General features: G+C 57.9%; 1 protein-coding gene across 1 annotated transcript; it reads right to left on the bottom strand.

Moving 5' to 3' along the window:
- Positions 1-1,086: 1,086 nt before the first annotated feature.
- Positions 1,087-14,251, bottom strand: AQP1 (aquaporin 1 (Colton blood group)). The gene is made up of 4 exons (XM_042921478.1): positions 13,699-14,251; positions 4,297-4,461; positions 3,910-3,990; positions 1,087-3,179 (listed from the first exon to the last, which is right to left on the bottom strand). The coding sequence occupies exons 1-4, from the start codon at positions 14,086-14,088 to the stop codon at positions 3,000-3,002; spliced, it is 816 nt and encodes a 271-aa protein (XP_042777412.1). The 5' UTR covers positions 14,089-14,251; the 3' UTR covers positions 1,087-2,999.
- Positions 14,252-14,797: the final 546 nt, after the last annotated feature.

Genomic DNA, 14,797 nt, shown 5'->3' with positions numbered 1-14,797 from the left:
TTGATGGTCCTCAGAGACTTCCAGATTCTAGGCCTCTGTGGGATCTACAAGCCTGCTAATTGGAATAGGGCCTGTTCCCTATTATGGGGCCCTCAGTTTCCCAATATAGTCCCTGCTTTGAGATACCAGCCCTAAGTGTGTATGCAGGGGGCAGAGAGGTGGATATCAGGAGTCTGTGTCCAAGTCTCAGCCTGACACAGACTTGTCTCACTGAGTTTGGGGCACGTCTCACTGAGCATCCACCTCCCTTTCTGCCTAATAAGGACAACCACACCTGCTGTGCCTCCAACACTGAGAGAGGCCCCGAATGGGGGAAAGGGTTTTGTGAGTTCCAGAGGGCCCAGAGCGGCCTTGGAGCTACATGAGGACAGGTGAAAGAAGTATAGACAGAGGGGGCTTTTCACGGTTCCCTGTCACCCTCAAGGCAGAGGCCAGCCTGCTCTGACCTCGCTTCTCTTCCGCCTTGGGCAGATACCTTAGGATCTGACTAAAGCTACAGACTTCTCCACAGGAAAAGGCACATCCTCACTGAGTGTGGTACATGCTTTATGGGGGCTTGAAAAGCCCACAAGGCCTCAAGGGACTGGGCTGCTCCCCCCTCTTAGCTACCACAGGTCACCACCCTTCACCGGCCACCTGAGCATCACCTGTGCCGGGCACAGCTTCACTCGGTCCTGATGGCCAAGCTCCTGGCAAAACCTTGGGTCCCATTACCCAACACAGGTGTGGGTGGGGTCAGAAATGTGAGTGGAGGGACAGAGGGAGGGACAGCTGATCAGCCCCTGGTGCTCCCTGGGCCGTGCTCCCAGGAGGGCAGAGGGACTGATGGGGCTGTCACGCTTCAGTCCTTTCAGGCTCCGGAAGCAAAAGTCGTCCCTATTAGGTGCAGGACCCTGTGTGGCTCAGATGGAGTCCTGTGAGGCTGTGTCCACCCACTGAGAGCAGAGATCCTGAGGGCAAGAGGGCAAGCAGTGGCTCCCCCCACCCAGACTGAGTCCCTAGAGTGGGCATCGATCTCCTCTGGGAGCCAGAGATCCTTTGTTGGGAACACGGTACCAAAAGAAGAAAAACTACAGGAAGCCTCAATGACCTTACAAGTCATTTTCCTTTATTGTGTTAACATATAATGAAATTCCAATTCCAAAGAGACGTATACGCAGAGCAGACAGATGCAGAGTCTCGTATGCAGCAGTGAGAACCAGGCAGGAAGTGGGTCTGCCCCCTCTCCCCTCCAGCACAGCCCTCACCCCTCCTGGCTTCTAACCACCGCCCAGGCAGAAACCGAGCAGCTGGGAATAAGAGGGGTCAGTCTCACGGTCCAAGGAGTAGCCAGAGACATGGCCTTGGTTGCCAGGCCTGGCCAAATCATTAACTAGCTGTGGGACCTCGGGCCTCAGTTTCCTTATCTGTTAAAAGGGCTAGAAGTCCCTGCTAGGGAATGGAGTGTGTAGATGTTGTGATGGGTTGGTGACCATTAAGGGTCACCTGGTTGTCCTGCTGCTTTGGGATAAACTGCAGATTGAATCACTTGGGTTTTGTCACCATCGTGGCTCCAGGCGTGCCGGGGGACCTGCTCTGGCCCTGTGGGATCGAAGAGACCAGGTAGATGGCTGCCCCTGAAGCAGACCCTGCACTCTGAACTGTCCCTGGGCTGCACTGGTAAGCTACCTCATCAGGCCAGGGCTGACTGTCCCCTCCAGGTAAATGACAAGGGAAGGCTGTGCCTGGGGTGACACAGGGAGCCTGTGCAGATCTCCCGGCTACCCAAATGCCTCCAACCAGGAGTTTAGCAATAAGGGGGGCAGGGATCGGCTCCTCCTCTCCCCTTGTCATTAGCTGAGGGCTTGGAAGCCCCGCTAAGAGTCCAGCAAAGCCCATTCGCCTCTGTGTGCTGATCCGCACCACAGTCACCTGTCCTCAGGCTTAGGGCTTCAGACGACCAACTGCCCTTTAAGAAACACACACCTGCATAAGCGTGAGCTGTGTCTACACCGGCAGGAGGAAGTGGAGAACCGAACGGTGATCAAGATGATGCAACGATAGGTGAGAAAGGTCAACTAAAGCTCAGTGAAGAACATGGGTATTCCTCCTTTGCGCGCCCGCCGGCCTCATTCCGCGATAGCAGACCCTGTCCCCACTGCGTGGGGGTCAGCCCTGCTCCCCCGGGAGCCCTTCTCACGGCCTGGACTGCCTCTGCTTTGAAACATGTATGCATGTGTCCCTGTGTTCACACAGGTGTCTATGATAGCTACACATTTGAGAAAGAACCAGGGCAAGTGGAAGAAGGGCTGCCCCATACTACATCTTCTAGAACCCACGGAGTATCTACACTTACAGAACAGAGAGGCCTCAGGCCCACATGGCTCTCCCTGACCCTGCCACTTTACAGATGGGGTCACTGAGGCCCCGAGACATGGACGATCCCAAGGTCGTACAGCGAGTTTGGGGGGTCGGGGGTGCAGGCGGAGCCAGAAGCAAGCCAAACTGCAAGAATGAAGCCTGTGTGCCACTTGCCCCCTACCCCTGCACCTCCTGGAATCTCTTCCCCTCAAAGCACCCTTGGGGACAAAGTGCGTGTTTGGGAAGAAGGAGGGCCACGCCCAAAGGCACAAAGCAATAACGGTGGCACCCCAGACACCTGCAGCAGGTGAGCTGTTGAGCAACTCTGGGATGAGAGGGATTTTCTGGCATACCTTCCATCACACTCTGAGGGGACACCTTAGCAGAGTGGGTCCCTCTCTTTCACTTCCTCCGTGACTTCAAGGGAGTGAGTGGTTGGTAAATCTTGGTCCTCAGGAAGCCCAGAGGCCAGGAAACAGAGAAAGAGAAAGAAAGTGACAGAAACAGCCCCAAATCAGGCTTGACCACGCAGTTCTGGAGGCTCTTTGGGAAGTGACGGTGGCCAGCCTGTCAGAGTGTCTACGACATGGATTTCACCCCTCCCCTCCCTCTGCCCGCCCCTGCCCCGCCCCCGCGTGGGTGCCCGGGCCAGGGCCTCTCTATTTCGGCTTCATCTCCACCCTGGAGTTGATGTCGTCGCCATCCAGGTCATACTCCTCCACCTGGCCGCTGGTCCACACCTTCACGCGGTCTGTGAGGTCACTGCTGCGCGGGGCCAGGATGAAGTCGTAGATGAGCACAGCCAGGGCTCCCCCGATGAATGGCCCCACCCAGAAAATCTAGGAACAGAGCGGGCATGCTCAGAGGGAGTCCACTGAAAGCCTCCTCTCCTGGGACGCCTTTCCTGAGTCCGCCCCCACCCCCCACGCCGACCCCATTGCAAGGGTTCTCTCCCACCGGTGCCTGGGTTTAGAGGCAGGCGGTGTTGAACCCCTACATCCCGATTCCAGAGCTGGCCCAAGCCAGGACTGTGGTAGCGGGCATCTCCTTGCCTTTATGTGCCCCAATTCAGGGTGCCTGGTGTGACCAGACCAGCCCCTTCTTCAGGGTGGCCACGGCCCCACCCTCCCCAGCTTCGGAAGGGCCACAGGAACATCTAGTTTGATCAAAGGTTGGTCTGAGACAGAAACATCCACAGTAAGAACAGCTATGTCCATGGAGTGCTGACTCTGTGCTAAGCTCAACCTATAGGCGGTGAGGCCACTTGTCCCAGTGCTACCCCCAGTGGGGGGGTGCTACGATGCCCCACTTCACTGCTCAGGAAATGCAGGCACCACGAGGGCCAGGAGCCTGCCCCAGGTCACCCTGAATGGGGTGCCGCTGGGATGCTGGCAGGCAGCAGCCCAGCCTGAAGTCTGATCCCACCACCCCCATGTCAGGCCTTGGTTTTCCAATCTCCTTGGCCCTGTCTGTCTCCCACAGCCTCTGTGATGAGGGAGGATGCTGCAGGGTGGAGTTGGAACTTCCATTCGGCACCTCCACCTCCCAGGAGATGGTGAGACCCCTTACCCAGTGGTCCTTGAAGTTATGAGTAATCACTGATGAGCCAAAGGACCGGGCGGGGTTAATGCCGCAGCCTGTGTAGTCGATCTGCAAGGGGAAGGGCAGGGAGGCAGAAGGGGGAGAGCCAGAGAAACACAGACAGAGGGAGAGGAGGCGAGGCAATGACACACAGAGAGAAAACAGGGGGGTAACAATCAGGCTCAGAAAGAGGGGCACGCTGACCCAGAAAGATGGTCAGGGGGTCCCTGTGCTGCCCTCTCCTGAGCAGGACCCTATCCCCAGCCCCAAAGAGCTGATCATCCCACCCCCCTACCTGTGAGAGGGTACCCCGACCACCTCTGCCTGGCCCTGTTCTCCCCACCCTACCCCCAGCCAGGAAGACCCCACACTCACCGCGAGCAGATGTCCCAGGGCCACAGAGAGGCCGATGGCGAGGGGGCCCGAGCCCCCGAGATCACGGCGCCTCCTGTCAGTGGTGGCCAGCACACAAAGCACCAGCTGCAGGGTGCCGATGATTTCGATGCCCAGGCCCTGGCCAGAGTTCACACCGGGGGCCAGCTGTAGGAGAGAGGGACAGGGAGGTTGGGTGAGTGGGCAGAGTAGGGACTCTGTCTGAGACCCGCCCCCCCGGGCCCAGGCAACTTGGTGTCCTCAAAGCCCATGACATCAGCCCCTGGCTAGGCCCAGAAGGGCCCAGGCCCCTCCCAAGAACACACCTCTGGTAGTGGACACCAGGCTCTGTCCCTTCCATGACTTTGAGGAGGTGCCAGCTCAGCCCCTGGTACCTGCCTCCTCCCTGCAGCACTCCGCCTAGAGGCCAGAGAAGCCTGGGGTGAGGCAGGGCATCTCCCCACCTCCAGCCAGCCAGAGTGCCCTGAGGGTACCGAAGCCATAGGCAAGGGGCAAGCCCCACACATGGGAGGAGACGGTCAGGGATTCTCAACCCTGCAGGGAGCAGAGAAGCAAATGGCCAGAGACATTGCTTCACACCCCAAAAGTCCAGAACATTCCACCCCATCTCCTGCTGCATCTACAACTCCCAGAGTTGAGAAGGGTCTTCCTCAGTTAGCTGGCCCCAGCTCCCTTAGTCTCTCTCCCTGTTCTGGTCTCCCACGCTGCCCTGCCCTGTCTCCTACCCACCCTCTGTCTGTCTCTCCCGGTTCTGTGTCTCTCCCATTTCTTCTCAGCCCTCCCTACATTCCCCTCCCTCTCCCTCCTGGAACGCCCCCCCCCCCCCCCACCAACTCCCTGGCCACATAGGCCCCGCCACCACCGTCTGGCTACCACTTGCTTTTGGGCCACTTTTAGAAACATGAGTCATGGAAAAAGAAGGGAATGGGAGCCGTCATGAGGTCACCGGAGCCCTCCCTCTGCAGCTGCACCAGGGAGACCCCTCCCCAGGGACCCCTGCACCCGCCCCTTTGTGGGGGTCCCAGGGGCCAGGGGCACCCGTACAGGAGAGCTGGGCCACATGAGCAAAGGCTCACTGGCAAAGATGCCTGGATGTGGCCATGTGGGCTGTCTTCCCCCAGGGCAGGGCTGGTGTGCCCAAATATGCCTGAACTTGAAGCCTCATCCTGGGGGCATGAGGGGGGCATCCTCCAAAGCCAGAGGGCATTTTTACAAAACTCTAGGTGGGGGGCCCTCCTCCACTCCCACGCCCAGTTTTCTCAGCCCCACCCTGAGGCCATCTTACAAGAACAATTCTCTTCCCGCCTTTGTCTGCAACCCTGGGTCACAGGGAAAGTGACTCACATCCCCTCCCCTGTGTTGCAGCCCCAGATCTAGGCCTTTCCTGGCCGACCCCAGAGCTTTGACCCCTCAGCTCAGCCAGCCCGGGGGGCAATGCCCAGTTTTGTTCCCATCCCTGTGTTCAGGTCCTGACTCTCCTACTTGTGCTGCCATGGCCATGGCCTTTCCCCAGTCTGACCCTCAGGTTCCCCATCTGTAAAACAGCTTTTCCTGCCCACCTTCCAGAGTGGCCGGAGTTTCAAAGGCAATGGTGGGGGGTGTCTCGGGGCATCTGGAAAGGGCTGCTGAGGCAGGAGGGATCAGGACAGTTGTGGCTTTGTTCTGGTTCTTTCTCACCTTATCCCCAGACTGGGGGACAGCCAGAAGGGGCGGGGCCCTGCACAGGGTTGTGGAGGCCGGAGCGAGGCCTGCCTGGAGCCAGGACAGGCTCCGTGGAGGTGAGGTTGGTGTGACCGGGCCAACTTGTACAGATGCCCGTCACACTCACACCTGCTGCTGCCCTCCTGCTCTTCCCGCTCTCTCCTCTGCTCTCCAGCGCCAGCCTAATTGCTAGCTGGCCGGAGTCCTGAAACCAGGCCTGGCATGCTGATTAATGGAGCCATCGTTCTAAGTGGTTCCTGCCTCCTATACTCCCCATTCCCCACCCTCTCACAGACTGGGCCTGGGCGAGCTCATCTCCTCCCGCAGTTCTTAACCAGGTCTGAGTACCCCAGGCCCTGCTCTGCCCAAAGGCATGCCTTCTCATGCAAAGTGAGCAGAGCACAGGAGCCGGGTGCCATGCCCAGCACTCTTGAGTCCACAGGAAGCAGGAGAGGTGGCCACCCGCCCTGGGAACTCTGGGTTATACCCCCTCCTGACCACCCAGGGCATTGAGCTCAGAACCACGCAGGTTGACAATCTTCCTCTCCCGATACCCATCACCACCACCACTAGGAAGCCTCCCCTGATTGCTTCAGTATCTACTGGCTACTTCTGCTTTAACCACCAACGCACTTGTGTGACTTACATCTGGAAAAACTTGATAATTCAGAACTGAAAAGGATAGTTAAAGGTCTGTTGAAACTTGATGTCCAGGAAAAGTAGGTAAACATTCAAAACGTGTTACTGTTTACAACCCATTAAATTGGAAACAATTGCTTAAATAAGGCTAATCCCAGTTGTGGTCACTTGGTGTTGGGAAAAAAAAAAATATGTCTGCACATCCCCAGGTAGTTTTGCCCAGCCAAGGCTTTATATTTCACTGATTAAGCCCCCTTCCAAACAACAACAACAACAACAACAACAACAACAACACAGTTTTATGAATATAAGGATAAACAACAGAATAATCCACACATTTAATGTGAAGTATCAGAAAGACACCAGCTCTGCATTTTCACATCAAATCCATTTACGCCCACTGTCAAGGCCCAGTTCAGATCCCACCAGCTCCAAGAAGCTTCCTCCTATCCCTGGCTGAAATTAATTTCTGCTGCTACCCACTCACACTGTTAACCCTCCTTCCTCCTCTGTAGGTCGTCCAACCCCTGGCCTGGGAGCTTGGTGAGGACAGAGTAGGGAGACCTTCCCATCTTGCTGCCCAGGCCTCATAGGGGACACTTGCTGCATAGCAACAGAAGTAGCAGATGATGCTAATTTTCCAGAACTTCTATCCTCTCTAGAAGCAGCCTGGAAGGGAAGCTCTCTGGATCCAGTGCTAGGTTATTTGCTTTGTAGCTTGGAGACCACAGGCCAGTCATTAGTTTTTGTGGGTCTTACAGGGCAGCCATGCAAGCCTCTGTAAGAGAATGGATGAGGAGGCTGAGTCCCAGGGACAAGATAGCAAAGCCAGGATCCTTGTCCCAGCCAAGTGTCCTGATGTCTACACGCCCAGCCAAGGGACCTGGCTATTCCCAGCTTGAACTGAGGAGCAGGCAGAAGATGGCTGTCTAGCTGCCAGTGTGCCCCAGCACCCAGGAGAGGGTGGGGGACAGGGTTGACCTTTTTAGACAATGGGTCCCTAGAACCATCCCTGCTGCCCATGGACAGACTGACCAAGGTAGCTTCCTAGGCCCAGGGCCCCAACTTGACCTGGGCACCCTGGTGTCCCACCCTTGGGGAACAGCAGGCACCAGGCCTGGCTGCACGCTGAGCATACACTCTCAAAGAACAGGGGAGGGGAGACATCGAGGCCTGCCCTGCTCACCCACTGCCTCCAGGACTCAGCACTCACATGAGGGGGACCTCAGTGGGTCCCTTGTGTCACTCCTTCATGGATATTCCTGTGTGCATGTTCCTGTGGGTATCCACGGCTGTGTGTGCCTCCGTGTATGTTCGTATATTGGTACCTGCAGGATCTGTAGGTGACCAGATGTGTCCGGGTGTAACTCTCTCCTTTTCCTTTTCGTGAGATGTTAAGAGGCTTATTACAAAATAATTGAATGAAAAAGTCTATCAGAGAGCTACATAAATTCGAAACCTGTATGCGCCAAACAACATAGCCTAAAAATAAGCGACAGTTGACAGAATATAAGGAGAATTTGATCAATCCACCACCAGAGTGAAAGAGTTTAACAACCCTCTCGTAGAAACTGATGGACTGAAGCAGTCAGACAATATAAATAGCACAAACAGGAAGGATTTGAGCCACATAATTAACAAGTTTGATTTAAGGAAACTCTGTAAAGCCATCCACCCCAAATTTGAGAATATCCACTCTTTTTCAGCCCGTGTGGACATTCAGACGAACTAGTCAGGTATTGGCCAGTGTATCTCAACGTTCTCTGAGAATCCCTATCACACAGGGTGCCGCCTCTTACCAAGGTGGGCCCTGTGCACCTGGGGGTCTCTGTGACATGTGGCCCTGTATGGCCGTGCTGTGTGTCTGATGGCATTTCTGAGTGTGCAGCCCTGTCTCTTTGTATCACACAGCTACACTCAGGGTCCACTACTTGGCTGGGGAAAGGGAAGGAGGAGGAAAGGAAGCCCCCTTGAGGGACAAAGAGTCACAGATCTCAAAGGGCCCTTATTTGTCCCCAGAAGCCATTTCATCTTCCTGACAAGAAACAATACACAAAGTAATGGCTTCCTCCTTCCCTCCCTCCTTCTTTTCCTTACTCCAGGGCAGTCCCCATCCTCCTGCCAGGGAAAGGAAGAGGCTCCATTGAGGAGCACTTACCCCACCTTCCTAGGATCCCAGGGCCCGAGTGGAACCACCCAGGCTTGAGAAGATGCTCTCTACACCCACGTGTGTATGCCCCTATGTGCCATGTACGTGTGTGTGTTGAGGGGGAGGGGACGTTAGTGAAGTGTGTACACGTGCACTTTAGAGAAGCAGAAATAATCAAGGGCTGGGAGGCAGGCTGGGGGCATGGTCCTGCCCTGCCGTGATCTGCTATACAACCTCACAATCTCAATGCCTCTGTGGCCTCAGTTTCCTTATCAGTAAAGTGGAAGCCTCGGCCCAGATTTCAGCCCTGGACAGTCTCCAGGATTCCTCCCTGCCTGACATGGGACCCCTAGCCCCAGGACCTACAGTCACCCTCCCGGCCAGGATCCTGAGTGCAGGATTCCCACAGAGCCATCTGACCTAGGGTCTCAATACGGCACACTGCTGCACCCCCAGAGCTGGCTGCGGGCAGATTCGACTTGCACACCTAACGATAGGGAGCTTACTGGCTTGGTGGCAGCCCCTTCCTGATTAAAAATAAAAATTGCTTCTTTGCACTGAGCAGACATCTGCCTCTCTAGTTGTCCTGGCGGTGGAATTTCAGGCACCGAAAGGAGCTACTAATGGGAACAGGGCATTTTCCAGGCTTTTCTACCATTTTTGAGTTGGGGTTCTTAACCCCACAGAACTGCAGCTCCTCGGTTACATAAAGAGAGCCCCTCACTTATCCCCCTAAGCATCACTGTGGGCAAGGAGCCCCCCCCCCCACACACACACACATCCCTGGGGAGAGGCCCTGGCTGAGGGGACAATGGCCATGACAACATTTTCCTGCCGACACCTGTGAGTGTGTTGGCTCAGTCCCAGCTATTCAGGAGACCCCAGACCCACTGGCGCTTCCAGAGGGCAGGGACCATGGCCCCCAGGGAGGCTCTACCAACAAGAACAGAGGAAGCCCTGAGCCAGTCCCTGAGGGGTGGACATACGGCACGTTTAAGCCACCTGGGGAAAGCCCTGGCGGCTAATGCTGAAGGAACCCTTGCTGAGTGGGGCCTAGAGAAAGTGGGGAGCAGTCTCTGGGACTGAGCTCAGGTTAGAGGGCCCTACATGCAATTGGCCTGCAATGAACTAATGGCTCAAGGTGTGAGAGGAAGGCTGTGACCCAGGGGCGTGAGGGTGAGGCGAGTCCCCTCAGACTGAGGCACTCCAGCGGGCCAGGTCCCCTCTCGTGGCACTGCCCCTTCAGACGAGGATTCACAGAGCGAGCCCTGGTTAAGGCCAGGTATTGGGGTGGGCAGCCTGGGGCTGGCAGGGCTGCTCCGAGGGCCCCCACTGGGGAAACAGCCTCAGAATTTTCTGTGGCGAGGGAAGTCTCCACCACAAAACTCCTGCCTCTCGATGCCCTCCCCCTCATCTGGTTCTGGCTGGAAACAGTAATTATATGTCCCAGCTGTGGCACCACCACCCAGCCCCCAGCCCCCCTCTCTGGGCACATCCGTCTGAAAACTGGCTTCCCTCTCCCCAGCCCACCCCCAGCTCTGGAGGAGGCAGAGGGGCCCTCAACCCTGGAAGAACCGGTGGCCCAGCGCGGGGGTGGGGGGGAAGGGGGCCAACAGGGAAGGGACAACCCTCTGGCTCTGTGGTTGGGGAAACTGGGGAAGGGGAGAGTTTAGGGCTGAGGCCAGGCCCAGGCCGTGACCTCCCACTGCCGCCTTGCCTGTGCTCACAGCCTGTGCCGCCCTTTCTCTGCCTGTAACCCCCTTTTCCTGCCTCCACATTCAGGTTCCCCATGGAGCTTCCTCCCCGAAAGCCTTCCAGGCCCTTCCCACCGCTCAAAGGCAGAGAGGTTCCTTTGCCGCTCTGACAGTCCCAACACCTCTTATCACACCTGCCTCCTGCCCCATATCGTGGGCAGCTGTGCACGGGGCTTATCTTGCTCGCCAGGGTCTGCCAAGGGTAGGGAGCTGGTGACTCAGCCCCCAGCTCAGCCCCCAGCAGTCCCATTTTGGTTTGCAGGGAGCATGGGTGAGTGAGCCAGAGAGGGGAGGAATAAAAAGAGCCAGCTAACAGTCAGGACTCCCAGGTCCAGGAGCATCTTGCATTTTCCAGAGCCCAGCCACGCCCCGCTGTGTCCCTATTTCACAGACGGACACTGGGGCCACACAGGCGAGCTTGTTGGCCTGAAGCGTTTCAGTGTCTGACAAGGACAGAGGGAGACGGGGACACCAACCCCTGCCTCTGAGACTGTCACTTTGGGCCTAAATTGGGGTTTGGCTCTTAGAACCAGCCAGGATCCTATAGGCTGGACAGAGGCCCGTGGTCTCTCCAGGGTGCATCCCAAGTCCTGACTCAGTGAGAAGAGAGTTGTCCCACCATGCCCCCAGGGGCACCCCCTGACTCACTCCAACCACTTCCTGCCTCCTTTCCCTATTTTCCTTTGAAATCTCCATGCCAACAAAGGGCCCCACCTAGGTTTGGGCCAGGGTGGGGTCCGGGGCCCAAGGGGCTATGGGAGCCTCCAGCAAAGCCTGGGGGAAAGAATGTGTCACTTGCTGCTTAGACTGGTCTCTGCCCCTCTCGAGGCATTGAGGCCACCTGCCGGGTCCCTTCAGATCCCTTCAGATCCCAAGTCCGGTGTCCCAGAGGAGGCCTTGAGAGAGATGCTTTCTCTGTTTCTAGGCCTAGAACTTGTGCTTCTGGACCCCAAACTTCCATTGTGTGGACAGGAGAGTGCCTGCACCCCACATCAACACTCAGTACCCTTGTGTTCAGCACAGCCCCTCTTAGGTTCCTCTCAGCCAGACCCTCCGGGGAAGGCTGATAAACTCAAGTCTGCAAAGTGAGCTTGCTGGCGGTATGGGCAGGGCCGAGAGAGATCTAGAGACCTGGGTTCCTTCTTGGAGTCTCAGGGTCCTTAGCTCCAGTGAAACTCAACAGGTGAGCAGGAGCAGGCCTTGAACACGGTGTGCTTGCCTCTGAGACCAGGGCTGGCCCCTGCATGAGCTTATCCCTTTTCCCCCCCTATCTGCAACCTGCCCAGCCCAGGCATCTGGGTAACTCTGCAAAATGGAGGTCAGAGAAGGGAAGGGACACTGGATCAGGGTGTGGCCAGATCAAAATGACACTGTGGGTGCCCACCCTCCCCCACATCTGCCCGTGATGCCTGAGTTAGAGCGCAAGGTCTGACGACAGATGCCTGTCCTGCCTGTCCCTTGAGAAGGAGGGTCAAGAGGGGGCAGAAGGCCTGAAGAGATTCAACCCCTCCCCTGCGAGGCCCTTTTCCCCACCCCCCATCGCGCCCAGCCCAGCCCTAGCGTGAACCTGACCCTACCCAGGGGGCACTCTCCGAAGTCACCTGGCTCTGCCCCTCTGGAGAGGCTGAGGCTTGGAGGAACGTGGCCTGCCAGAGTTCTGTCCCTTCTACCCACCTTGGCCACATCTTCCCTGACTAAAGTCTAAACTCCAGCCTGTAGGCTAATCTTCAATCTTGGGCTGAGCCACAGTTAGCTCCTCGGAGGGGGCTGGGTAAGGTGTCACTGTGACACAAGAAGTGCTAATTCCCCTGTGGCAAGGCCATGCCCTCACCAAGCCTCCCCCAGCTGAAGCACCCGGGTCTGAACTTCGGCTGGGAAGCAAGAGAACGATTGCTATATAATCACCCGCCGAGGAGCCCTTGGCCGGCTCCCTCACCGTCCCCACACCCGCCTGCCCTGCCCGGGCCTGGCCAGCCTCCTTTCTGTAGATCTGATTCCTCCTCTATGCTCCTTCACTCTCCCCTTCCCTGGGACGGCACCCTCCAAGCCTTCCTCAGCCTCTCTCAGGCCAGATTCCCCCCTGCTGTGGCCCAAGCCAGGTCTGAGTTTGCACTTGGCTGAGGGTCTGGAAAAGCCCAGGTCCGCGACAGCAGGCAACTGCCGCCAACGGCCAATTAGCTGTGCTAAGCGGCCCGGGAGGAATGCTTCTCAGCAGCTGCCACCCAGTCGCCAACCTCTGCTTACCACCAGCGCCCCCAGCCCAAACCCCACTCAAGCCAGGAGCAGTGGGCACACACAGGTACACGCACACACCCCCACCCACTCACGCAGTGGCCCTAACTCTCCCAGGCACACTTCTAGACACAGACGCACGCGGGGGCACACAAGCTTACACAAGCTCAGAGACCCATGCCAGCATCCACGTGCACACACCGCTCACACACACACACACACACACGCACGTGCCATGCCTCACAGTGCCTGGCGACAGAGAATGGAGCCCAGACAGGAGGCAAGATGTCCCCACGCTGGCCGCCACCCCACACTGCAATCCAGGAAAACCACCTGCAAACAGCCGAGAGAGTGTTTTCACCCCCGATCTTTGTCCACTCCCTGGGGACCAAGGAGCAGGAGGGGATTTTTCCTTGAAGGCAGTTCGTTCGGGGCCCTGTGTGACCGTGGGGCCGCCCACCTGGGTCCTGCTCACGCACTGGCAGACCTGACACGGACATGCGCGGCATCTAGGGACAGCGGACAGCGGCTCCTGGGGGCCGGGCTGTGGGAAGAGGGAGCTGGCTGCACAGGCAGAGCGGAGGGAGGGCCAAGAAACTACAGCCGAAAGGTGTAGCACCGTTGGCCGGAAGGTTAGCTGCCTCCAGAGCTTATTCCCCACAGTAGGTGCCCACAGGGGACATTGGCAAGACTATTGTTCTCTGGGTCTCGGCTTCCCACAGTGCCTGGCAGAAAGCAGGCTCTGGGCTGCAGGTGTAGCTGAGCACCAGCCCCAGCTCCGCATGACCCCCAGAAGCCTCTTGTCCCCTCAGCTCCTCAGTGTCCCCATCTGCACAATGGGTGGAGGGGGAGACCTATGCCATCTCTGCCCCGTTCCAGAGCCCTGGTGCCTGGGACGACCTCACATACCTCGTTTCGGCCGAGCGAGTTGTCCGGCAGGGAGGAGGTGACGCCCGAGAGGATGGCAGTGGCCACGATGGCCCCCACGCACTGGGCGATGATGTACATGATAGCCCTGAGGATGCTGATCTGGCAGCTGAGCAACAGCCCCAGCGTGACGGCCGGGTTGAGGTGGGCGCCACTGATGTGGCCCACGCTCTGGGCCAGGGTGGCGATGCTCAGCCCGAAGGCCAGTGACACCTTCACGTTGTCCTGGGAGGCACCTGCTGTCTGGTTGTTCTTCACCGGGTAATTGAAGCCCAGGGCGGAACCGATGCTGATGAAGACGAAGAGGGTCATGGCCAGGAACTCGGCCACCACGGCCCTCCAGAAGATCTTCTTCTTGAACTCGCTGGCCATGCTGGCAGGGGGCTTGGCTTGAGACCGCTGCCTGGTGCTCGACTCCCTCTGAGAGCTGAGCCACAGCCCGGGCTGGGACTATTTATAGGGCCCCGGGGGCAGGAGAGGAGGGGGGAGCACAAAGGGAGGAAGGCCTCTCCTCGCTCCTGGCCCGCCCCACACTACACAGGCCTCCTCTCAGCGATGGATGCAGACACAGCGCTGCTGTCGGCCTGCCAACTTTTTTCCCTCCCTCCTCTCCCTCCTCCCTCCCTCTCTCCCTCCGCCCTCAGCCCTGCCCAGCCCAAGGAGGCAGGCAGGAGGCAGCCACTGCTCTAATAAGCTTTGGGAAATTCCTCCAAGTTGGCCCCGCTCAGGGGGCCACAGAAGTCCAGGTGTCCCTGCCCTACGTGCAAAGCTCAGGGGGTGCCCGCAGGCAGAGCCAGGAGCACTGGATGGGGCAGACTGGACTCAGCAGGTGGACAGTGCCTTCCCTGGAGGCGGGGCACCATGATACTGCTTGCCTGGCATCCCCATCCCATGCCAGGGTGGCGTTAGTCTGGAGTCCCCGGGTCCAGGGGTCCCTGGGGGCATTCTGGGCCTCCTGCATCCCAGACTAGGCCTGGCCACTGGAAGTCCCTTTAGGGATGTCCCGGACCCCAGACCCACTGGCCAGGTCCAGTAGATGGGGGCTCAGAGGCATTAAGAGGCACAGAGAGCTTGTCTGTGG

Source organism: Panthera leo, chromosome A2 (genome assembly GCF_018350215.1).
Source record: "Panthera leo isolate Ple1 chromosome A2, P.leo_Ple1_pat1.1, whole genome shotgun sequence".
Taxonomy (NCBI): Eukaryota; Metazoa; Chordata; class Mammalia; order Carnivora; family Felidae; genus Panthera; species Panthera leo.
This window is presented reverse-complemented; position numbering and strand designations above follow the sequence as displayed.